General features: G+C 49.8%; 3 protein-coding genes across 6 annotated transcripts; 2 read left to right on the top strand and 1 right to left on the bottom strand.

Annotated features, from left to right (window-relative positions):
- Positions 1-2273: 2273 nt before the first annotated feature.
- LOC138839004 (UDP-N-acetylglucosamine--dolichyl-phosphate N-acetylglucosaminephosphotransferase) lies at positions 2274-7953 on the top strand. Of its 2 annotated transcripts, XM_070038645.1 has the most exons (9): positions 2274-2632; positions 2951-3071; positions 3243-3456; positions 3694-3840; positions 5947-6031; positions 6487-6675; positions 6966-7053; positions 7219-7374; positions 7451-7953. In XM_070038645.1, exons 1-9 carry the CDS (start codon positions 2466-2468, stop codon positions 7514-7516), a joined length of 1233 nt encoding a protein of 410 aa, XP_069894746.1. In that variant the 5' UTR covers positions 2274-2465; the 3' UTR covers positions 7517-7953. The 2 variants fall into 2 exon arrangements, with proteins under 2 accessions (XP_069894746.1, XP_069894747.1); XM_070038646.1 differs by lacking the exon at positions 2274-2632 and having other exon boundaries at positions 2987-3071; positions 3259-3456.
- Positions 7954-10369: 2416 nt separating this feature from the next.
- Positions 10370-11811, top strand: LOC138839003 (histone H2AX). Its single transcript, XM_070038644.1, has one exon. It carries the CDS (start codon positions 10450-10452, stop codon positions 10879-10881), a length of 432 nt encoding a protein of 143 aa, XP_069894745.1. The 5' UTR covers positions 10370-10449; the 3' UTR covers positions 10882-11811.
- Positions 11812-12172: 361 nt separating this feature from the next.
- On the bottom strand, positions 12173-20957 carry LOC138839002 (porphobilinogen deaminase). Of its 3 annotated transcripts, none has more exons than XM_070038641.1 (14): positions 20774-20957; positions 18273-18326; positions 17882-17954; positions 17169-17218; positions 17037-17092; positions 16115-16192; positions 15845-15922; positions 15641-15716; positions 13922-14035; positions 13652-13690; positions 13206-13325; positions 12933-12986; positions 12729-12815; positions 12173-12647 (listed from the first exon to the last, which is right to left on the bottom strand). In XM_070038641.1, the coding sequence occupies exons 1-14, from the start codon at positions 20804-20806 to the stop codon at positions 12474-12476; spliced, it is 1086 nt and encodes a 361-aa protein (XP_069894742.1). In that variant the 5' UTR covers positions 20807-20957; the 3' UTR covers positions 12173-12473. The 3 variants fall into 3 exon arrangements, with proteins under 3 accessions (XP_069894742.1, XP_069894743.1, XP_069894744.1); XM_070038642.1 differs by lacking the exon at positions 20774-20957 and adding an exon at positions 18479-18541; XM_070038643.1 differs by lacking the exon at positions 20774-20957 and adding an exon at positions 18466-18511.
- Positions 20958-22367: the final 1410 nt, after the last annotated feature.

Below are 22367 nucleotides of genomic sequence, written 5' to 3'. Positions count from 1 at the left end.
ATGTGCATCTCAGACATTGTCTATTCTGGCCAGGGACAATGACAACTCAGCTGATCTGTGAGTCCCAGCAACTTTAGCATTCAGGCAAGTGCTTTGAACTTTTATCAGGATAGGCACAAAATTTCAAGCCAACCATGTGTTTGTTTCTCCCTCTGATTAGCCTGATAGTCCACTGAGCCCTTACCGTCACAGGAGTATAATTATTCAGATTATATGACAAGCATCCAACTAAGTATTTTCTGATGGTAAGGTTCATACATGAATGATGAATCCTAATGTCCTGCCTTTGAACAAGTCCTCCTAGCCTCCTGGGTAGGGTGGGTAGGATAATGATTTCCAGAGAAAATAAATCTTTTTTTTTTTTTTTGCGTTTTTTGGGTCCGGTCGTGGGGCCTGAACTCTGGGCCTGGGCGCTGTCCCTCAGCTCTTCAGCTCAAGGCTAGCACTCTACCACTTGAGCTACAGCGCCACGTCCGGCTTTTTTTTTTCTGTTTATGTGGTGCTGAGGAATCGAACTCAGGGCCTCATGCATGCAAGGCAAGCACTCTACCACTGAGCCACCTTCCCAGCCCCAGAAAAGAAATCTTAAGGCTTGTCAGGTTGAAAAGGAAGGTTTATTAGGATTGGCCCCCTGACCAAAAAACAACAACAACAACAAAACAAAACAGATAGACTCTCAGGCCTCCAGGGAGTCTCAGCCTGCTACTGATCAACAAGATAACCAAGTGGAAATTCTTTGGGGATCCACAAGCTCCTCCTTTCCACCTGTTCCTTGTATTTCACTCTCCAGGGTTGGAAGGCCCTTCCACTTTTACTCCTGCTGATGGACATCATTCCAGATCAAACCTCCTCCTCAAGGACCACTGGCTCCCTTGGGGTGATGAGTCCATCCATGTGCACTTATCACCTTCTATGTGCAAAAGATTCAGACTCCATGTGTGTAATCTTACACACAGGTATCTTTATGTCCCTAGCCTCAGGGGGACACCTTGTGGAAAGGAAAACACTTTCCTCCAGGGAATCTGCATATGCACATGCTAGCGCCACGTATGTAGAAAAAAATACAATTTGGTGGAATACAATCAAGTAAATAATTACTGGGAGAAAGAGAGGGCAAGAGAGCAAGAAAGGCAGGGGAAAGGAGAGGAGTTGTTGATTAGAGCTACCTTCAAGTATCAGGGACCTATACCTAATTTTGAAGAAAAGCAGCCTAAAAGGAGTCGATCTCATCCTGATTCGTGGGCATGCCGCATTGGAAAGAAGGGACAAAGTACCAAGCTATTGGATTATCCCCCTAACTCCCTTATAGTAATGAAATTCATTTGCTACCTGAGTCCATGAGAAGAATGAAAGGGAATGAAGAGTCAGGTGAACTGTTACTTGTAGGGGAACAGGTGTGTGGCAAAAGGTACACTAACCTAGAGGAAGAAACCTCTAGGTTCTCAGAAAGTAGGTGTGCATCAGGCTCTTTGTCTTGTGATTTTCTTTCCAACACCTCAGGAGCCATCCCCTCATTCTGGGAGGTAGGTACAGTGCAAAGATCGAAGATCAAGTTTAAAGTTCTGGGTTAAATCCAGGACTCTTCAGTGGTGAAGCTGCCTCTCTAGGTTGCTGGGCAACTGACTGCTACAGTGGGGGCAGAAGGTGGGTGGGATATGGAGGGGAAAAAAATACCTGGATCAAGAACAAGGAAAAGAGAGGAGGAGGGGCTTTGCACCCGTCTAGCGTTTACAGCAGCCGTCCACGTTGTAGCTGCGTTTCTGGGAACAGAGTAGTGTCCTCCTTGGCTTCCGACTGCAACGGCAACAGGTTTCCTACTAAGCGCAGGTGCAGCTCCCCACCCCCGTTCCTCTGCCCACCCTCGGACTTCTATTAAGAGACATAAACCAAGCTCCAAAACGTTCCGGGTTAAGTGCGTGGCCCTTTAAATCTGACTTGCTGGGGCCGACGTGGAAGTCGGAGGAGGAGAGGGGCGGAGCAGAGTCCGACACGTGACATGGGAGGCGTCCATCTTGGAACCGGGCAGGGGGGGGTAATTTCCGATCTGGGCTCTGCATCTTTACTACAGTTTCAGGACAGCCGCACTTGAATGTCCTCCTTTAATTGACATTTGCAAAACTAGACTGATCGCCCTAATTTGAGCAAACATTTTAGTTTAAGACAACGCTGGTGTTCCGGCGGCAGTGCCCGTATTAAAGATGGCGCCTCTGCCTTCGGCAACTACAGTACCGTTCGAATCAAGATCCGGGCGGAAACACTGGGTACACAGGTGCTGTCGGTCAGGGCCGAGGTTGCGTTCCGGAGCCTCTCGGGGGTCAGGAGGGCGGGTCGGGGCACCGGGAAGGGGTTTGGCTGCGGCTGGGATGGGAATAGTCCGCTTGCAGGGAGCCGCCACTCCTCGGGGCCGCTGTCCAGATTGCCCGTGAGCAAAGTCGGCCGGGGAGCGGGGCTCCCGTTCGGACACCATGTGGGCCTTCCCGGAGTTGCCCATGCCGCCGCCTCTGATGGTGAATTTGCTCGGCTCTCTGCTGGGATTTGTGGCCACGGTCACCCTCATCCCCGCCTTCCGTGAACACTTTATCGCTGCGCGCCTCTGTGGCCAGGACCTCAACAAACCCATCCGGCGGGAAATGTGAGTAGCGGAGCCCGAGCGTCCCGGGGTGGGGGGAGGCCGGGGCGCAGACAGGTGCTCCACTGAGGTGGGGCGGGAGACGCCGGGCGCTGGTAGCCCAGGCACCCTGGAACTCGGGGCGGTGGTGGGCAGGACTGATTAGCGTGGGGGAGGGATGCGAGGAGACCCTGGGATCTTCCAGGTGCCTTCCTCCCCGCGTCCTCCCCCACCAAACAAAACACAAAAGAACCGCAGTCGGGATTACCGTCACCTTGGCCCTACTGAATGACCACGCCCCGTTTCCTTTTCCTCTCCCCACCACTTGCTGCTGGGCCACAGCCCAGAGTCTCAGGGAGTGATCAGCGGTGCTGTTTTCCTTATCATCCTCTTCTGCTTCATCCCTTTCCCCTTCCTGAACTGCTTTGTGGAGGAGCAGTGTAAAGCATTTCCCCACCATGAAGTAAGTGGACTAGTGGAGCCGTAGGCTGGGGTTTGGGGGGGGGGTGTACCTGAGAGTTGAGGTTATTTCGGCTTGGGAGAAGGGGCTGAGGACAGAACTGCAAAGACAGGACTTCTTGAAAGGTGAATGGGGGAGCAGGCTTGAATCATGACCTGCCCGAGCCTCCCCCAGTTTGTGGCCCTGATAGGTGCTCTCCTTGCCATCTGCTGCATGATCTTCTTGGGCTTCGCGGATGATGTATTGAATCTGCGCTGGCGCCACAAGCTGCTGCTGCCCACAGCGGCCTCACTACCTCTCCTCATGGTGTATTTCACCAACTTTGGCAACACGACCATTGTGGTACCCAAGCCTTTACGTCCACTTCTTGGCCTGCACCTGGACTTGGGTAAGTAGCCCTGGCACTACTGCCTCTGTGGTATATACTTCAGAACATCCCCCCACCCCCACCCCCTCCAACCTCTGCCGGTATCAAGAGGACCCATCTCAGTGTTCCACATTCTCCTCGAAGTGTTCCTGTTCTGTCCCTTTCTGGTGGTCCTTCATCCTGTGTTCCATTCTCAAGAGAATATTCTTAAATTCTCCTTTCTTAGTTGGCACTGTTGTTCATTCTGTCTCCCTCTAGGGATCTTGTACTATGTCTACATGGGGCTGCTTGCAGTGTTCTGCACGAATGCCATCAATATCTTAGCAGGAATTAATGGCCTAGAGGCTGGCCAGTCATTAGTCATTTCTGCTTCTATCATTATCTTCAACCTGGTGGAGCTGGAAGGTAGGTGCAATTGGAGATAGGATGAGAATTAAGAAAGTTAGTAGTCTGATGTATATGTGTATATATATGTATGGCTTTGAGTAATTCAGAGGGGAAAAGCATTATGTATCTATGGAAGATCAGGGAAGCTACTTTGCAAATTAAGTAACTAGTAGCTCATGCTTGTGATTGTAGTTACTCAGGAGGCTGAGATCCAGAGGATAGCAGTTTGGAGTCAGCTCAGGCAGAAAAATCAAAAAGACTCCATTTCTAAAATAACCAGCAGAGGACTAGAGGCATGGTTCAAATGGTAAAGTGTCAGCCAAACAGGAGGTCCTGAGTCTAAGCCCTAGTATGGGCAGAAGGAAGAAAGAAAGAATGATCATTTTGAAGAATTTAAAAATAAAACCAGCTTATAAAAATAGTAAAAAGCAGGAATGGAGGCATGGTTTAAGTGGTATATAGCAAGAGCTATGCCATGAGTTCAAGCCCAGGGGGAAAAATTGACTTAACGCTAAGCACTGTTTTGTTTTTTTATTTGTTTTGGGGCTTTTCAGTCAATATTTGGGATTGAACTTGGCCTTCAATACAGAAGGCAGGTGCTCTACTAAAGGTCACGGCCCAGTTCTAAACTAAGCACTTTTAAAATGTTATCTCATTTAAATCTTTTAACAGCTCTGCGTTAAAGGTATCAGCCCTGCTTTACAGATGAGAAAATAAGAGTCTTAGAGAAGGTAAATGTGTCATATTCAAGGTCACACTGCTAGGAAGTGAAGCTAGTATTCAAACCTAGGTCAGAATGTCTAAACCAACTTTAAGTCATTCATTAGGTGTTTTGTTTTGTTTTTGGTGCCAGTCTTGGGGCTTAACTCAAGGCCTGGTCACTGTCACTGAGCTGTTTTTGTTCAAGACTAGTGCTCTGGCACTTGAGCCACAGGTCAAGCTCCATTTCTGGCTTTTTGGTGATTAATTGGAAGATAGGAGTTTCTTGGACTTTCGTACCCAGACCAGCTTTGAACTGTGACCCTTAGATCTCAGCCTCCTGAGTAGCTAGGATGACAGGCATGAGTCGCCAGTGCCCAACCATACATTAGTTTTGGAGGCTTCATGAAAGTGGTGAAATACTGGAAACTAACTGTGTGACATAAAAAAAAAAAAAAAAAAAAATAGTTGAAGCCAGGTGCTGGTGGCTCACGCCTGTAATCCCAGCTACTCAGGAGGCTGAGATCTGAGGATCATGGTTCAAAGCCAGCCCAGGCAGGAAAGTTCCTGAGACTCTTATCTCCAATAAACCACTAGAAAACCGGAAGTGGCGCTGCCGCTCAAGCAGTAGAGTGTTCCCTTTGAGCTGAAGAGCACAGGGACAGCACCCAAGCCCAGAGTTCAAGCCCCACACCTGACCAAAAAGCCGGGCGCTAGTGGTTCACGCCTGTAATCCTAGCTACTCAGGAGGCTGAGATCTGAGGATCGCAGTTCAAAGCCAGCCTGGGCAGCAGAGACCATGAGACTCCTATCTCCAATAAACCACCAGAAACCTGGAAGTGGCGCTGTAGCTCAAGTGGTAGAGCGCTCTCCTTGAGCTGCAGAGCTGAGGGACAGCGCCCAGGCGCAGAGTTCAAGCCCTACGACCGACAAAAAAAAAAACAAAAACAAAACAGTTGTGTTTTAAACATGACTTAGATGAAGGAGGGGAGGTGATTTTTGTTGTTGTTGTTGTTGGTTTTGGTGCTAATCAGGTCTTGAACTCAGGGCCTTCTGCTCGTACTGCTTTTTTTTGAGCCATGCTTCTAGACCAACATTTTGCTGGTTAATTGCAGATTCTGCCCAGGTTGCCTTAGAACCTTTATCCCCAGACCTCAGCTTCCTGAATAGCTAGGATTATAGACAATGAGCCACCAATGTCCCCCTGAAGGGGTAAATTTGATTCAAGTACATTAAAAACACATATATATGGAAATAATCCCAGTGAAACTTCTTTATATAATTAATATATGCTAGTTTTAAAAAGAGAGTTAAAAGAGAAAATGACTTGGGTGAATGGATACAACTTGGACTAGAACTTAGAGACAGACAAAAATAGGCTCATGGTATGTAGGGCTTGTGTTCACTTTCCCTTCTTTTCCAAAGGTGATTATCGAGATGATCATGTCTTTTCTCTCTACTTCATGATCCCCTTTTTTTTCACCACCTTGGGATTGCTCTACCATAACTGGTAAGTAGGCCTATGGATTCAGGAGACAGATGTCTGAACATGTGGCAAAAGATGGTCTCGATCCTTATAGAGAGACTAAACTTGTGCCTACTTTTGCTAAGTATTTTCTGTGTCTTCAGTTGTTATAGCCTGTCATTCCCCTAGACCCTCCACCCCCCAAAGGCGCTAGGGATCACATTCATAGCCTCCTACATGCCAACCAAGTGACTTACCATTGTGCTGCAACTTCAGCCTGGTAGTGTTCTGAAATCACCCTCTACCTAGCGGTTGTTAGGGCTTTGGAGTCCCTGGAATAGATGAATTGGGGGCCTTGGGTCCTGCAGAGATGCTGAGACAGCTGTTGTGTCTGTAGTCAGAACCCAAGGTCAAGGCAAGCTCGGTATCCAGATGTGTGATGTGAGAGGAAAAGTTAGTAATGCTTCTTGCTGTTGGCTCAGATGCTCTTCCCCACACAGGTACCCATCACGGGTGTTTGTGGGAGATACCTTCTGTTACTTCGCTGGCATGACTTTTGCCGTGGTGGGCATCTTGGGACACTTCAGCAAGACCATGCTACTGTTCTTCATGCCACAGGTGTTCAACTTCCTCTATTCACTGCCTCAGCTCCTGCGCATCATTCCCTGCCCTCGCCACCGTATGCCCAGGTAGCCACTTTGGGTCTTGGAAGGGATATCATAGCTTTTCACTTGGGATATCTAAAAATAGCATCTGCATTCCCTATGTAAAGGAAGTAGGCCCTTTATAATTTACAAGCACATTTACATACATAATCTGAATGTTCACATCAGTTCTGATCACATAGAAGTAAGCAACAGAGACAAATAGATCTCAGGTTATTTAATTCCACTTTCATTGCTCTTCCTGGTAATTATCCACAGGGAGGAGAGTTTTTTGAGTAGTGGTCTAGTCACGTAAAGCTGTCTTCCCCCTGCAGACTCAATACCAAGACAGGCAAACTGGAGATGAGCTATTCCAAGTTCAAGACCAAGAGCCTCTCTTTCTTGGGCACCTTTGTATTAAAGGTAACTAGGTAACAAGGAGGTAAGGCCCCAGGCCACCATCCTAAGCTTGGGGGAATGGGATCCTAGGCCTACATCAGACTCAAGGGGACCTTGGAAGCATCAAGTAGACCCCCATTCCTGGAACACTGGTATTAGCTCAAGTTCTTTCTAACTCTGGTCCCCCAGGTAGCAGAGAATCTCCAGCTAGTCACAGTGCGACACAGTGAGGATGAGGATGGTGCCTTCACTGAGTGTAACAACTTGACTCTCATCAACTTGCTACTTAAAGTCTTTGGGCCCATCCATGAGAGAAACCTCACATTGCTCCTGTTGCTGCTTCAGGTGAGGGCAAGGATGGGGTTTGTACCTCCTTGACTCCCTCCCTTTGGTTCTTATTCCAGACCCTTTCTCTTTGCAGATCCTGGGCAGCGCTGTCACCTTCTCCATTCGATACCAGCTTGTCAGACTCTTCTATGATGTCTGAATTCCCCTTTGCCTCACAAGTCTCCAGGGAGCCTGACATAGGCCAACCTCTGTCTGGTCTAAGACTGATGACTCCTGGCCCAGACTCTCCCATTCTTTATTCTCCTCGAGATTTTGCTCTCAGCAATGACATCCTGGACCTTTCAGGCCTCCTAATGATGATTAGATTTTGCCTGTGGCTTTCCTCAACTTGCTACTTTCTCTCCATTCCATCTTTGCAGGCTCCTAAGGTGGGACACAGCAGCTTTTCTGCAGATATCTGTAACTCAACTTCCAAATTCCTGACTTGAGGTATATGCTGAGCCTTGACGTAGAACCTGGACTAGGGCTAGGACCATAGACAACTTTATATTTGACTATAAATTATGTGTTTGATTAGAGCAGATGCAGGGCCCAGTGCTCCCAAAAGTGACAATAAAGTATTGCCTTTTTCTTGTTCCTACAGGTATATTTCCTCTTTCCCTCCCCACTTCAGTGCTGGGGAATGAACCCAGGGTCTCCATGTGATAGGCAAGTGCTCTACCAATGAGCTATATCCCAGCCAAGGTAGTTTCTATACTGACAGAATAAATTAGGAGGGGTGTGTGTGTGTATGTGTGTGTGTGTGTGTGTGTGTGTGTGTGTGTGTGTTTCTATACTGACAGAATAAATTAGGAGGGGTGTGTGTGTGTATGTGTGTGTGTGTGTGTGTGTGTGTGTGTGTGTGTGTTTCTATACTGACAGAATAAATTAGGAGGGGTGTGTGTGTGTGTGTGTGTGTGTGTGTGTGTTTCTATACTGACAGAATAAATTAGGAGGTGTGTGTGTGTGTGTGTGTGTGTGTGTGTGTATATGCATACATAAAGTAGGGTGAGCTGGGAGCCAGTGGCTCATACCTGTAATCCTAGCTACTCAGGAGGCTGAGATCTGAGGATTGCGGTTCAAAGCCAGCCCAACCAGGAAAGTCTGTGAGACTTTTTTTTTTTTGGGGTCCTGTAGAGGGCCTGAACTCTGGGCCTGGGCACTGTCCCTCAGGTCTTCAGCTCAAGGCTAATGCTCTACCACTTGAGCCACAGTGCCACTTCCGGCTTTTTTTTTTCGGCTTATGTGGTGCTGAGGAATCGAACCCAGGGCCTCATGCATGCAAGGCAAGCACTCTACCACTGAGCCACCTTCCCAGCCCATCTGTGAGACTCTTATCTTCAATTAATCACAAGAAAACCAGAAGTGGTTCTGTGCATGAAGTAGTAGAACACTTGCCTTAAGCTGAAGAGCTCAGGGACAGCACCCAAGCCCAGAATTCAAACCCTATGACCAACCAAAAAAAAAAAAAAAAAAGTAGGGTGAATAAATTAGGATATATTATACATATACATATATAAATATACATATACATACATATAAATATATAGATATATAAAGTAGGGTGAATAAATTAGGGAGGACACCTCTGCTCTATTAGATCCTCTCTATAAATTATAGAAGCCAAACACCAGTGGTTCACACTTATATAATTTTAGCTTCTCAGGAGACTGAGAACTGAGGTCTTGCCATTTGAAGGCAATCCAGGCAGGAAAAGTCCACAAGACTATCTGGAGGTGCAGTGGTAGAGTGCCATAAGCAAAAAAAGTTGAGCAAGAGCCAGAGGCTCTGAGTTTAAATCCCATACCAGCATAAATAAATAGTGAACTGAGATCAGGAAGAACATGTTGAAGAAAATAAAAATACCCGGGTGCTGGTGGCTGTCCCTCAGCTCTTCAGCTCAAGGTTAGCACTCTACCAATTGAGCCACAGTGCCACTTCTGGCTTTTTTTCTTTTTGCTTATGTGGTGCTGGGGAATTGAACCTAGGGCCTCAGGCATGCAAGGCAAGCATTCTACCACTGAGCCACCTTCCCAGCCCCTGTGAGACTCTTATCTCCAATTAACCACAAGGAAACCAGAAGTGGCACTGTGGCTCAAAGTGGTAGAGCACTAGCCTTGAGCAGAAAACCTTAGGGACAGCACCCAGAGCACCCAGGCTCTGAGTTCACGCTTCAAGACTGACAAATATATAAAGTGCTCCTCCTTCAGTTGGCATGGAAGGTCATTAAGACATGTCTTCTGGAATAGGACTGACCCCGAGTTTTATTTTTCTCTCGTGTATTGTTTCTGTTAGATCTAAGGAGGCAGAGATATACTGTATAGTATATCTACTATATACTATACTGTATAGTATTTACCTTTTTTTTTTTCTTGTGACAGTCTTGGGCTTGAACTCAGGGGTTCTGAGTGGATGCTGTCCCCCTTATTATTTTTTTTTTCTTCCAGCCCTAGAGCTTGAACTCAGGGCCTGAGCACTGTTCCTGAGCTTTTTGTTCACATTCCCAGCCCCTAGCGCTTGAGCCACGGCTCCACTTCTTGATTTTTGGTAGTTAATTGGTGATAAGAGTCTCACTGGCTTTCCTGCCCAGGCTGGGATCGAAATCGCGGTCCTCAGATCATAGCCTCTTGAGTAGCTAGGATTACAGGTGTGATCCACGGGCAGCCGGCCGGACCCCTTTTTAAATCCTATGGCAGCATAGATCTGGCAGAAACTCCAGATTCCAACCTTTTGTCTTCCGGATCTCCGGTCTGGCTATAGCATTTAAATCTCGCGCGCTTTACACGGATTGGCTCTATCAGGAAGGGGCGGGCTATCTGCACGTCGTCACTCTTCCACGCAGGTTCCCCGGGCAAAAGGTTTTCAAATTCGACCAATCGTGGGGCGCGCTTCCTCCTCCGACGCACGTTACGGAAGTGTTAACCGCAGCCAATCAGGGGCAGGGTTAGAGAAACGAACCAGTCAGGAGGGCGCAGGGGTGTGCCCTGAGAGCTTATAAGGGGAGCTCGAGGCACGCTCGGCGACAGTTGGACTGCGGCGAGTGGCGGTTGGAGGCTCTGCGGCGTCCATCTTCACCTGTCTACCTCGCGCACCATGTCCGGCCGCGGCAAGACCGGCGGTAAGGCCCGCGCCAAAGCCAAGTCGCGCTCTTCCCGCGCCGGCCTCCAGTTCCCGGTGGGCCGCGTCCACCGGCTGCTTCGGAAGGGCCATTACGCCGAGCGGGTGGGCGCCGGCGCGCCGGTGTACCTGGCGGCGGTGCTCGAGTACCTGACGGCCGAGATCCTGGAGCTGGCGGGCAACGCGGCCCGCGACAACAAGAAGACGCGGATCATCCCCCGCCACCTGCAGCTGGCCATCCGCAACGACGAGGAGCTCAACAAGCTCCTGGGCGGCGTGACGATCGCGCAGGGCGGCGTCCTGCCCAACATCCAGGCCGTGCTGCTGCCCAAGAAGACGAGCGCCACCGTGGGGCCGAAGGCGCCGGCGAGCGGCAAGAAGGGCACCCAGGCCTCGCAGGAGTACTGAGGGGTGCCGGCCGCGGCCCGCCCCCCGCCCTCCATGCCACCACAAAGGCCCTTTTAAGGGCCACCACCGCCCTCACCGGAAGAGCTGAGCCGCCTCGGGCGCGGGGCGGCCGGGCCGCCGCGCCGCCCCCTCCGCTCCCCTCGCCTCGCGCCCCCGCCGCCGCCGCGCGTCCCCTCCCCCTCCCCCGCGCCCGCATGGCCTCCCGCGGCGCCGCGGGCCCGGGGCCCGGGCCTGCCTGCGGGAGGGGAGGGGGCGATCCGCCACGCCCGCCCGCCGCGCGGCTCGTGACTCGACCGCCCCATCCTCGGAATGACTTGACGGGCTGCGGCGCGGCCGCCGCACCTTCTGGAACCCTTGGCCTTGCGCTCTGACGCAGGGCTGAGCTGGGCAGCTAAGGCGAAGAGGCTGGCGGTTATTTCCTCAGCTTGGTGCTTAGCCCTCGCCAGGACTTCAGACGTGACTGCTGGCTTCCAGGCTTTGGCGGGAGAGGATTCACTCGTTTATTTTGGTGTCCGCGCTACCCCCTTGCTGCCGAGCCCCGAGGCTTTCACACCGGATCACCCTCCATCTTCATTCATGGGCCCGTGCATCCTGGCCGGGACGACGCGGGAACAAGCAGCTTTCTTCAGGCCAGCCTGCCGCCTGCCTCCCGCGAAGTGTGTAAGAGGGCAAGGGCCTCCAGTTTGCATTCGCGACTGCCGTGTGGGACAGCAGAGCTGTTTGTGCCGAGACTGGTAGCTGGCCCGTGGGCCTAGGCACCCATTTTCCTCCCAGCGCCTCAACAAGATGCCAGCACAAACCCGTCTGGACTGAGCCTCTGGGCTTCCGAACTGGGACTTTGCAGCTAACCCATCCAAGACTAGAACCTTAAAGTATTGGGGAGTTTCACATGGGCTAATTTTGTTTATTAAAGGATTGTTGTTTTTTAAAGGTGAAGTGTCTTCATTTTGCAAGCTATAGGATAACTAATTTCTAAGGCAGTGGGGGTGGAAGAGATTGTCTTAACAAACTTCACTATTAGCTGGAGAGGGAATAAACCATAGGATTTTCATTTATTTTGGTTATTTTGAGTCATGGTCATTGTAGCTCAGGCTGGACTTGAACCCACAGTCTTCTATTTCCCAAATGCTGGGATTTTAGGCTTAGCCCCCACACCAGGCAAGCCATGGGTATTAAGGCTGTTTTCTCTTGTTGTTTTTCCCTGTGAGGCAACATTGGAATTAGGACTATTGAGGCTGAAGCAAAAGCTGTTCCAGAAGTTTTTAGACAAAGATTTCAGACTTAGAAGGACTGAAAGAGCTTTGGATTTATTTGTCTCCTAAACCTCATCAAAATGGCCACTTTCAAGGCCATTCATTGGTAGCTGCTTACATTCAAAGGCTGTGGTTTAGACTTCTGTCTAAAGAGATGAAGCCCCCATCTATTTAGGAGGCAAGACAGTCAACAAGGCCCCAAGGTGAGATGTGTGGCTGCCAGCCTCAGGCAGCAGTTGAAGCTCCTGGAGTAATCACATCCCAGTTAGTGAGTACAGGGTACTGAAACCCAGATGTAGGCACAATGACAATCCAGGTACCCTGTGCCCCACAGACCAGTTAGCGGGCATCATTAAGCTGCCGTGCAACATCCAGGATGTTCTTGGCTCCTTTGTTCAACAACAAGCTGGCCAAGCTGATGCCCAGGTTCTCAGCAGCCAGCTGGGCTCCTCGTGGAATGTTTCGAGCAGTGATGCCTACCATTTGCGGGTCATCCTCTGGCCCATCTTCATGCTGGGTGAGAGGAAGATGGGGCTTAGTGGTATTGAAAGGGAAGGTGACATGCATTCCCTCCGACCATCCAGCTCTTGGTACCTGAGCAGGAGCGTGGATGGTGGTCTGCATGGTCTCCTGCATGCTATCTGAACCATCCAGACTCCAGACTCCACCAGTCAGGTACAGCTGTGAAACAGAGGAGCTGCCTCAGCATTTACTAAGAAGGGACTGCTTAAAAACCTGGGATGTTCAGTAGGAATCCTCCAGTCCCTCCTGTCCTCCCACCAGTTCTGCCCTGCTTACTTGCCCATCCTTCATCACTGTATGGACTGCTACTGGCACACTGCAGCCTCCTTCCTGAAATGAGTACCTGTGAGTTCCGAGAGCCCTCAAGAGACAAACCTCTGAGGACACAACTGAAAAGGCTGCTGGTCCCACACTTGCGTTCTCTCTATTCCCCACATTCAACAAAAACCAGTTACCACTGCATACAGAGCACTTACTCACGACCTCCTTCCACAGCCTTTCCTCACTCTCCAAGCTCCCACCCCTTCCCAGGGAGACCTCATGCCCTACCAGATGCCTCAGGAAGGCTCTTTCGGCGATGCAGCGAAGCAGAGTCTCTGGATCATGCAATACACTCACTAGATCCAAAATATCCTGGTCCTTGGCTCGGACTTCCACACCTAGGGCCCCCTGGTGAAAATAAAAACCAGCCTTGCACATACACCTTGCCTATTCTTTCCCCAATCCATGGCACTTTCCTTTTTATTTGGCAGCACAGGTTTGAACTTGGCCTTGAGCTTCCTAGACAGGTACTCTACCACTTGAACAATGCCCTTAGTCCTTTAAGGGTAGGAACCAGCCCTCTTACATCTGCTCCCAGCACTTTTTTGCAGCCCAAGGCTTGTTCCTCCCTGCAAATTTATTCTGGGGGAAGATGTCAAAGGGGGTGAGACCAGGTTTGTGATTGAGAACAAAGGGAAGGGCACATTCACAGTGGTTTCCCCCATCAGACTTACCTGACCCACAGCATACATGCATTCTTCAGGATGCAAAATCTGTGGAGAGAGAACAGTCCGAAGATGGGGATGGGAGTGCTCCAAAGCACCCAGTGATGACAGAGGGCTTATCTATCTTCTAGAAACCCTGGGGACAAAAGCTGTCGCCCAGCCTCTGATCTCCATCTCCCCAACCTGGAACTTGGGAGTGTTAGAGATGGCTGGTCAAAAAGAGAGGCCATCCGCAAGGGAGATGCAGATTGACACAAGAGGGGAAAGGTCAGGTCCTACCTGCCCCACTCGGTTCTGCCAGCCCATGCGGTACAGGCCAGCTACAGCCAGGATGATGGCACTGAACTCCTGTTGCTCATCCAGCTTCCGAAGCCGGGTGTTGAGGTTTCCTCGCTGTGGAGAATTGCTAAGGACAGTAAGGAGCCACATGCTGGCTACTCAGCCACAGTCTCTTTCCCTCTGTCTGGATGACACCTACTCATTTTCCACTTCTCAGCTTCATCATAACCACCGGGCCTAAAATGCTCTATGTCAAATCATTTCATTTTCTCCACAACCTTATGAAGAAGGAATTACTATCATTCCTGCTTGATAGGTGGGGACAATGATACAGAGAGGTTAAATAATCTTCCTCTAGCCAGGCACTGGCGGCTCCTTCCTGTCATCCTAGCAACTCAGGAGGCTGAGATCTTAGGATTGTGATTCAAAGCCAGCCCAGGCAATAAGGGCCATGAGGCTTATCTCCAATTAAAACTAAAAACAAGGCCAGAAGTGGAGCTGTGGCTCAAATGATAGAGTGCTAGCCTTGAGCAAAAGAAGCTCAAGGACAGTGTCCAGCCCTGTGTTCAAACCTCAGGACTGGTACCCCCCCCAAAAAAAATACGTGTTCAAGTCTAGGAAACCCCCAACTCTGTTTAAGAGGTTCCAACTAAGCTGGAAAGGTGACTCAGTGGTAGAGTGCTTGCCTTGCATGCATGAGGCCCTGGGTTCGATTCCTCAGCACCACATAAGCAGAAAAAGCTTGAAGTGGCACTGTGGCTCAAATGGTAGAGCACTAGCCTTGAGCTGAAGAGCTGAGGGACAGCGCCCAGGCCCAGAGTTCAGGCCCCACGACTGGCAAAAAAAAAACAAAAACAAAACAAAAACCCGAAGTTCCAACTAGAGGCTTCCTGTAAATACGCTTCTTTGCCCATTGCATAGCACACTGTGTTTTTTTAAATTAGTTTTATTAAATACACTACATATTCACTATAAAAATAAAAATGGGGCTGGGAGGGTGGCTCAGTGGTAGAGTTCTTGCCTTGCATACATGAGGCCCTGAGTTGGATTCCTCAGCACCACATAAGCAGAAAAAGCCGCAAGTGGTGCTGTGGCTCACGTGGTAGAATGCTAGCCTTGAGCTGAAGAGCTGAGGGACAGCGCCCAGGCCCAGAGTTCAGGCCCCACGATAGACAAATAAATAAATAAACACACTGTAATTGCATGTAAAGTAAAAATGGAAGTACCCTTTATTCCCCCTTTCCTGTGAACTAATCACAGGTCGGTACCATGCTGTATTGTTAATGCCTGTCTGTCTCCTAAACATGCCAATTCTGTACAAACAGGACAATATTTATCCTTCCATTTCCCTGGTGCCAGGCACCTGCCTGGGGCTATACCATTATAGGGCTGTGGATGGATGCATGGATGGAAGGAAAGACAGCCCAGTGCCCCACTATGGGCTACTTTCTCTGGAAGCGCCATCCTTCGAAGCCCCTTGGAGGATCCCAGGACCCTCCAAACCGGCCTTGTCTTCTCCTTCACTCTTCACTACAGCCTTTTTATTCTTAATTTTAAGGAGTTTTTTTGTTTGTTTGTTTTTGTTTTTTGGTTACTATAAAGGTGATGTATAGAGCAGTTACAGTTACCTAAGTCAAGTAATGAATACATTTGTTTTTGGACAATGTCACTCCTTCCCTTCCTTCTCCCAGTTTTTCCCTCTGAATTTTAAAAGGATACAATACTCTTGAACTCCAGATGTGGGAACTTTCTCTGCAGCTGAGCTGCTCTCCGAAGGGAGCTGGTCCCCACTACACTGCTCAAGAGAGAGGATTTAAAGTGAAATTTAACACTAGTCAGTCCCTGTTCCTTTTCTCTTCCTCCTCCTGCCCCTCCATCCTCTGTGATACCAGAAGCACAAATGCCCATCCAGGTCCCGCTTACCTCCTCTCTGGCAAGGTTTCTAGGGTTTTCCCAACAAATTTGGGGTGAAAGACAACAGCATCACAGGGGTTTTCTCGCCTGGGGAACAAGGGAAAGTCACAGAATAAGGGAGGATACTTCAGGCTACCTCCATTCTCTCAACAGCTAATCCACCAACAATTTCCTGAGTTTCTGCCAGGCTTGAGGACAGAGGGCTAAGCCCCAGAGGAAAGCGCCAAAGCTCCCAGGAGGACAGCTTTCTCCCTGGTCCTTTGCTTGCTGGACTCTTACTTGCAGATGGCTCCAATGGTGAAGCCAGGAGGTAGCACAGTAGGCAGGTCCTTCAGGGAATGAACAACCAGGTCCACTCTAGATGAGAGAGGGGAACATGGAAAAGGGGCTTGAACAGCAGCCCCTGTCTCTACTTCAGTAGTGGAAGTTAGTTCAAGAAACAGGCCTGGGGCTTGGAATGTGGTTTAGTGTAGAGTGCTTGCCTCGCATGCGTGAAGCCCTGGGTTCCATTCCTCAATACCACATAAACAGAAAAAGTAGGAAGGAAGGAAGGCAGGCAGTCTGGCCGGCCAAGTGTCAGTGGTTCACGCCTATAATCCTAGCTATGCAGGAGGCTGAGGTCTGAGGCTCCTGGTTCAAAGCCAGCCCAGGCAGGAAAGTCCATGAGACTCTTATCTTCAATTAATCATGAGAAAACCAGAAGTAGCACTGTGGCTCAAGTGGTAGAGCACTAGCCTTGAACCTTGAGCTGAGGAACAGCGCCCAAGCCCAGAGTTCAAGCTCCATGACCGACCAAAAAAAAAAAAAAAAAAAAAAGCAAGCAAGCAAGAAGGAAGGAAAGAAAAATAGGAAAGGAAAGGAAAGAAAGAAAGAAAGAAAGAAAGAAAGAAAGAAAGGAGGGAGGGAGAGAAGGAGGGAGGAAGGAAGGAAGGAAGGAAGGAAGAAAGGAGTCTTCTTAAGACCTCAGGACCTTGAGCTCTGCTCTGCTCCCACCTTTCCTTCTACCACATTGTCCCAGCTAATCTTGCACTCCAGACAGCTCAGATGGTTCCAACAACACTATCTTTGGAAGCCTGAACCCCACCAGGATGTGGATCGAAGCCAGCAGACTTGCTGATATCTTGAGCTGCAGTTCACCGGGGGTGGGAGTGAGCCTCGCAAAGGAGTGCAGGGCTGCCATATATCTCGGGTCTTTACTTACTCATTTTTCCCCAGAGCGTACTCCAGCTCCTTGGTAAACAGGCTCTTCTCCCCAATCTGCCAGGTAGAAAGAGTATTAGGGTGAATGTCTTATGAGAAAGAGGGGGGATGGGGACAGAGGAGAAGATGTTACCTTAGAGAGTGCAGTGTCAAGTATCTTGTCTCCTGTGGTGGACATGGCAACTGAGGAGAGAGCCAATCAATCAGGTGCTCATTAATCAGCATTTACTGAGGCCCTACTGTGCTCAGTACTCAGTGCTCAGCACTATGCTGAGATTCATGGTAGGGACGGAGGGACGTAAGTGCCAGTCCCTGTCCATGAAAAATGTATGATCTAGCAGGGAAGCAAATTCAGAAAAAGACCCAAGGAGCCTGGCGCTGGTGGCTCACACCTGTAATCTTAGCTACTCAGGAGGCTGAGATCTGAGGATCATGGTTCAAAGCCAGCCCAGGCAGGAATGTCCATGAGACTCTTATCTCCAATCAACTACCAGAAAACTAGAAGTGGCGCTGTGGCTCAAGTGGTAGAGCGCTCACCTTGAGCTGAAGAGCTGAGGGACAGCGCCCAGGCCCAGAGTTCAAGCCCCATGACTGACCAAAAAAAAAAAAAAAGAAGAAGAAGAAGAAGAAAGAAAAAGATCCAAAGGCAGGAGAAGGTAAATGCCAGGCTAGCCCACGAAATCAGAGTCAAAGGTGTTCAGAGAATGGCTCCCTCCCACTGGGAGCCACCAAGAAGACCTCTGGGAGGTCAGCACCCTGGCTTTGGTCACAGTAAAGCAGAAACTCTGTTCTCCCTTCCGGCAGCACTGGTTTCCCACCAACTTCCATTCCTCTCCAGAAACTTACTGATTTCAAACTGCACGCCAGGGTAGAAGGTTTTCAGCATTGCTACCACAGTATCTGTCTGTATGCGAGCCAGCTGGGGACGGAGATTCAGATTAGTCCTCCCTTTTCCTGGACACTGTCCCAACCTCACATTCTCATAGGGTCAAGGAGAATCTAAAGGAATTGGAATTCCTACCTGGGAATGAGAGGGGTGAGGGTGATCTCTACACCTCAACAACTTCCCCAGTTTATGGACTCCATTTCCACAGGACACACTCTGCCATTCCCCTTGAGATCTTACTCTCAGCCATTGTTTCCTCTGTGCTAGAAATTAGCCCTTGGGGCCCATCAACTTGTGACCCGTGAGTATACTACTTCTAACAGAGCTCCTCTGCCCCATGACGGCACTTACCTGGCTCTTACGGGTACCCACTCGAATCACTCTCATCTTCAAGTTGTTCTCTTCCTGCAGAAAAAGTCCCCAGGTCACAGTCCCCTCTTCACCGGGACCCTTCCCAAGAACCAAACTACTGGCTTAGAACGACCTCTGCTGTGTGGCCACCTGAGCCTCTGGGTTAGGAAATATTCTAAGACTGGTCCCTTACGCTTCCTCAGCACCTCTGTCCTCCTCTAGGATCCAGAGAAGCAGAAGGACACTGGCAGTGGGTTCTGCTGATGTGGCAGCAGCAGTGGTGGTAACCAGGACACTGATCCCCCAAGCTCACCCCGGCCAAGATACTTCTCAGTGGGAAGGCTGCACATGGCCAGGTGTGGAAAGAGATAAGGCCCATCAGCCTGGTCACAAGGAGGGCGGGGCCTGCAGCAGGCTGGGGTCGGATAGCCATAGCACACATCATTGGGGAAAAGGCTTTCTATCCACAACAGAGCAGGCATTCAAAAATATTACTGCCATCCAGATACCAAGGGGTACCCCACAGCCACCACACTAAGGATCCATTAGTTTGACTGAAATGTACCTCTGTGGAACTGGGGTCAACTGGTGATATATGGTCTTGCTCAGTCAGTCCACTGGCTGGAAGTCTTAGGTATATGGTCTCAACAGGGCCGCTTCATTCATTTATGAAATGAAGAGCTTCTTCTGTCTGGATGTCATATAAGACTGAGGCTGAGCTGTCTGACATTCATTTGCCTACAGTGCTGCCTCTAGTTTCACCAATAGGGAAATGTTGGGGTATTAGAGTTCAAGCTAAGAACTCAAAGGGACACACCTCTTCCTCCTGCCAGGGCACTTTGGACAAAAAGCATTCAGTGCCCAGCAGGCAAAACTAGTCTTGTAGTCTGAGCCAGCGGTCTTATTCTTTCTCTTATCAGAAGGGAGCCACTGTAGAATATATCAGCTTTCCCTGCCCTAGGATCTTTATTATTTTTATGGGTGCTTTTGCAGTGAGACATCTGGGACCTCTGTCACTGGAGGAGGGGAGAGCCTGCTGCTCCCAGACACCAGTCCATTCCAGTGCTCTCGCTCCTCCAATAAATCAGGCTGGGGGGACACTGAAAATCTATCTAGGCCTGAAATGCTAAACCTTGTCACTAAAATTCTAGGTCAGAAAGTGAAGCTGTGGCTCAAATGGTAGAATGCCAGCCTTGGGCAAAAAAGCTAAGGGACAGCATCCAGGCCCTGAATTCAAGGGTGTGCATGCACACACACACACACACACACACACACACACACACACACACACACACACACACACACACACACACACACACACACACACACACACACACACTAAAATTCAAGGCCACAGGGAGCCTACAGAAAGGAAGGAATCTAAGGTTGCAGAATTACAAGTTTAAAAGTCTTTAAATTTATCAAATTTGAACAGTATATTCAATTCACATTGTTGCCTCAACCTATACTCAGAAGGCTGAGGTGGAAATATCACCAGAGCCCATTGAAACCAGCCTGGGGTGTGGGGGGAACGAAAGTCCCAAAAAACAGTTTTGCTGATCACTTCGGTGCTACTGCTATGGCATATGACCGTCCTCACAACAACAGATGTAGTAGAGCAGGTGGGTACCCCTCCCACAATGTGTTACAGAGGCAAAGGGGTGAAATGATAAGACACAGAGCAAATAATGGGCAGAGAGCTAGTGCTGAAATACCAGGCCCTCCTCCCCCTAGCCCGGTGCCCTGGAATGTCTCCACTGGCAAGCAACAGGCTGGATAGGAGAAGATAAGGAGGTGCCCCTCTGCCTTATCTCAGGCAGGCAGTGCCTGTACCACTGTGTGGTTTGATTGCTCTGTAATTTTGCTTGCTGAAGCCCAGAGCTTCACAGGCAAGCCAGCAGTGTGAAAGCTCGGGGGACTTCAGGTGCGGTGGTAACTCAGTGGCCTATCTTAGCTGGGGACTTTGACAGTAGCCGGAGCTGAGTCACTGCCATAACGGAGAAGGGGAGAAGGCGCACTTTCAAAATTGTGTGTGTGTGTGTGTGTGTGTGTGTGTGTGTGTGTGCGCGCGCGCGCAGTCAGAACGCTTGGGAGGGTGCCCTCACGGTGGCCCACGTCCTTATCGGCCATGTCCAGTGACAGGACCGTCTGTATAGACCAACTTTACTGTCTGGGTCACTAGGTCGTGCATTCCTAGCCGTGGGTGGGAGTCCATCCCCCACCCCCAGCCCCCACCCGCCACCTAGAAGCCTGAAGGAATAGAGTTCCCACAGGACACCATCCTTCCACTCTTATCCCCACCCCACTAGGTCACAGATCCCCTCGTACCATCCTGAGGGCAAACTAGCTACTGGCCCTTTAAAAGCTATACGCGGGTGGAGACAGATGACAGACAGCCCTTCTGACCAATGGATGACGGAGGGTGGGAACTGGGGGGCCAATCGTTGCACGGGTCGCCCGGAAGCCCCATGTGCAGTGCAGTTCACCGGCTCAGGACTCACCGCCGTTACAGCCACACCGCCGTTACCAGACATGTCTCTTCTGGAGTGGGGCCGCGTGGTGCTGCCAAGGTTTCCTGGGGTCGGCGGAGGCCGGAGGCTGAGGCTGGTGGGGACTGACGGCACATGGGGCCCGAGCTCGTCCCACGGCCTGACTGCAGGACTCGCGAGGAGCTCTGCGTCACGTCCGGCGCCCCTGGAAGGGGCGGGAACTAGGATGATTGACACCCAGCGGTCCTCGCTTCCCCGGGTCCTCCCGGCTCACCCCACGGGCATGCGCGCTCAGACCCAGGTCTGTCACCGCTTCCCCTATCCTGCAGTACTGCTGGCCTATTACCACTACGTGCTTCCGAGTTATACCTGTAAAGTGTCCTTGTCAAGCTTCTGTCCGACCACCCTAAGGGGTAGTTAATTCACTAGAAATTAGCCAGGCCCCAGAGGGAAAGGAATGCCTATGAACCCTAAAATTCAGGGTTAGAAGTTACGATGCCCAGCAACACACACACACACACACACACACGCACACACACACACACACACACACACACACACACACACACACGGCCACTAAGCGGGGCATGGTGGCCAGCTGTCTCCTGGGACTCTTCTCCAATTACCAGCAAAAGCCAGGAGTTGAGCTGTGTCTGGAGTGGTAGAGTGCTCGCCTTGAGCAAAAAAGCTAAGGGACAGTGCTCAGGTCTTTTTTTTTTGTCGGTCGTGGGGCTTGAACTCTGGGCCTGGGCGCTGTCCCTTAGCTCTTCAGCTCAAGGCTAGTGCTCTACCACTTGAACCACAGCGCCACTTTGGGTTTTCTAGTGGTTTATTGGAGATAAAGTGTCTCATGGACTTTCCTGCCCCGGCTGGCTTTCCTCGATCCTCAGATCTCAGCCTCCTGAGTAGCTAGGATTACAGGCGTGAGCCACCGGCGCCGGGAAATGTGCTCAGGTCTTGAGTTCAAGCCCTAGTACTAACACACACACACATGGTTACTTTGGAAGACTTCACCTGGAGTATACAAGCAGTTACAGCAACTTCCTTGGTACTTCTTATTTTTAATTTTGCCAGTACCAGGGCCTTTTCCTTGTTTGGCTTGCTTGCTTGGCTGGCACTTTATTCCCTTGAAATATACCTCCAGCCCAGCTTCTTGTTGGTTATTTTGGAGATGGAGTCTATTTGACTTTTCTGCCCAGACTGGCCTCATAGAGATCCTCCTAAATAGCTAGGATTATAGGTGTAAGCCACTGGTGCCAGCTTCATTTTTTTTTTTAGTGCATATTAATTGTATCAAGAATTTTCACCATGGTATTTCAGATGTGCATATATTTTGATCAGAATAACCCTGTTGCTTCTCTTTCCATCCTGTCTTCTTCATACATAGTTGCAATATATTTCAAAATTATTTTGCAGTCCTTTTTCCCCCTCTTCTTTAACTCATATGTAAATATGCATATACACGTATGTATATATACATACACACACATATATACATACTAGTACTTGAAACAACTTACCCCCTCCATCATATTCCCATTTCTCCCTTCTCCCCTTTTTCAGACCTTATTTGGTGGGTTTCATTATGCTGTATTCAATAAGCTCT

This window comes from Dipodomys merriami, unplaced genomic scaffold, assembly GCF_024711535.1.
Source record: "Dipodomys merriami isolate MVZ:Mamm:240054 unplaced genomic scaffold, mDipMer1.0.p SCAF_29, whole genome shotgun sequence".
NCBI lineage: Eukaryota > Metazoa > Chordata > Mammalia > Rodentia > Heteromyidae > Dipodomys > Dipodomys merriami.
The sequence above is the reverse complement of the archived record's forward strand: the minus strand, read 5'-3'. Positions and strand labels throughout refer to the sequence as shown.

What these genes read in the sequence shown, in the direction of transcription:
- LOC138839003 (XM_070038644.1), top strand. Translation starts at nt 10,450, where the DNA reads ATGTCCGGCCGCGGCAAGACCGGCGGTAAGGCCCGCGCCAAAGCCAAG.
- LOC138839002 (XM_070038641.1), bottom strand. Translation starts at nt 20,806, where the DNA reads ATGTCTGGTAACGGCGGTGTGGCTGTAACGGCG. An exon ending in TGGGTACCCGTAAGAGCCAG is followed by an intron (nt 17,955 to 18,272) that starts GTAAGTGCCGTC and finishes CTCCGTCCCCAG; the next exon opens with CTGGCTCGCATACAGACAGA. An exon ending in GAGCCTTCCTGAGGCATCTG is followed by an intron (nt 12,987 to 13,205) that starts GTAGGGCATGAG and finishes TACTCATTTCAG; the next exon opens with GAAGGAGGCTGCAGTGTGCC.
- LOC138839004 (XM_070038645.1), top strand. Translation starts at nt 2,466, where the DNA reads ATGTGGGCCTTCCCGGAGTTGCCCATGCCGCCGCCTCTGATGGTGAAT. An exon ending in AAGCATTTCCCCACCATGAA is followed by an intron (nt 3,072 to 3,242) that starts GTAAGTGGACTA and finishes AGCCTCCCCCAG; the next exon opens with TTTGTGGCCCTGATAGGTGC. An exon ending in TGGGCACCTTTGTATTAAAG is followed by an intron (nt 7,054 to 7,218) that starts GTAACTAGGTAA and finishes CTGGTCCCCCAG; the next exon opens with GTAGCAGAGAATCTCCAGCT.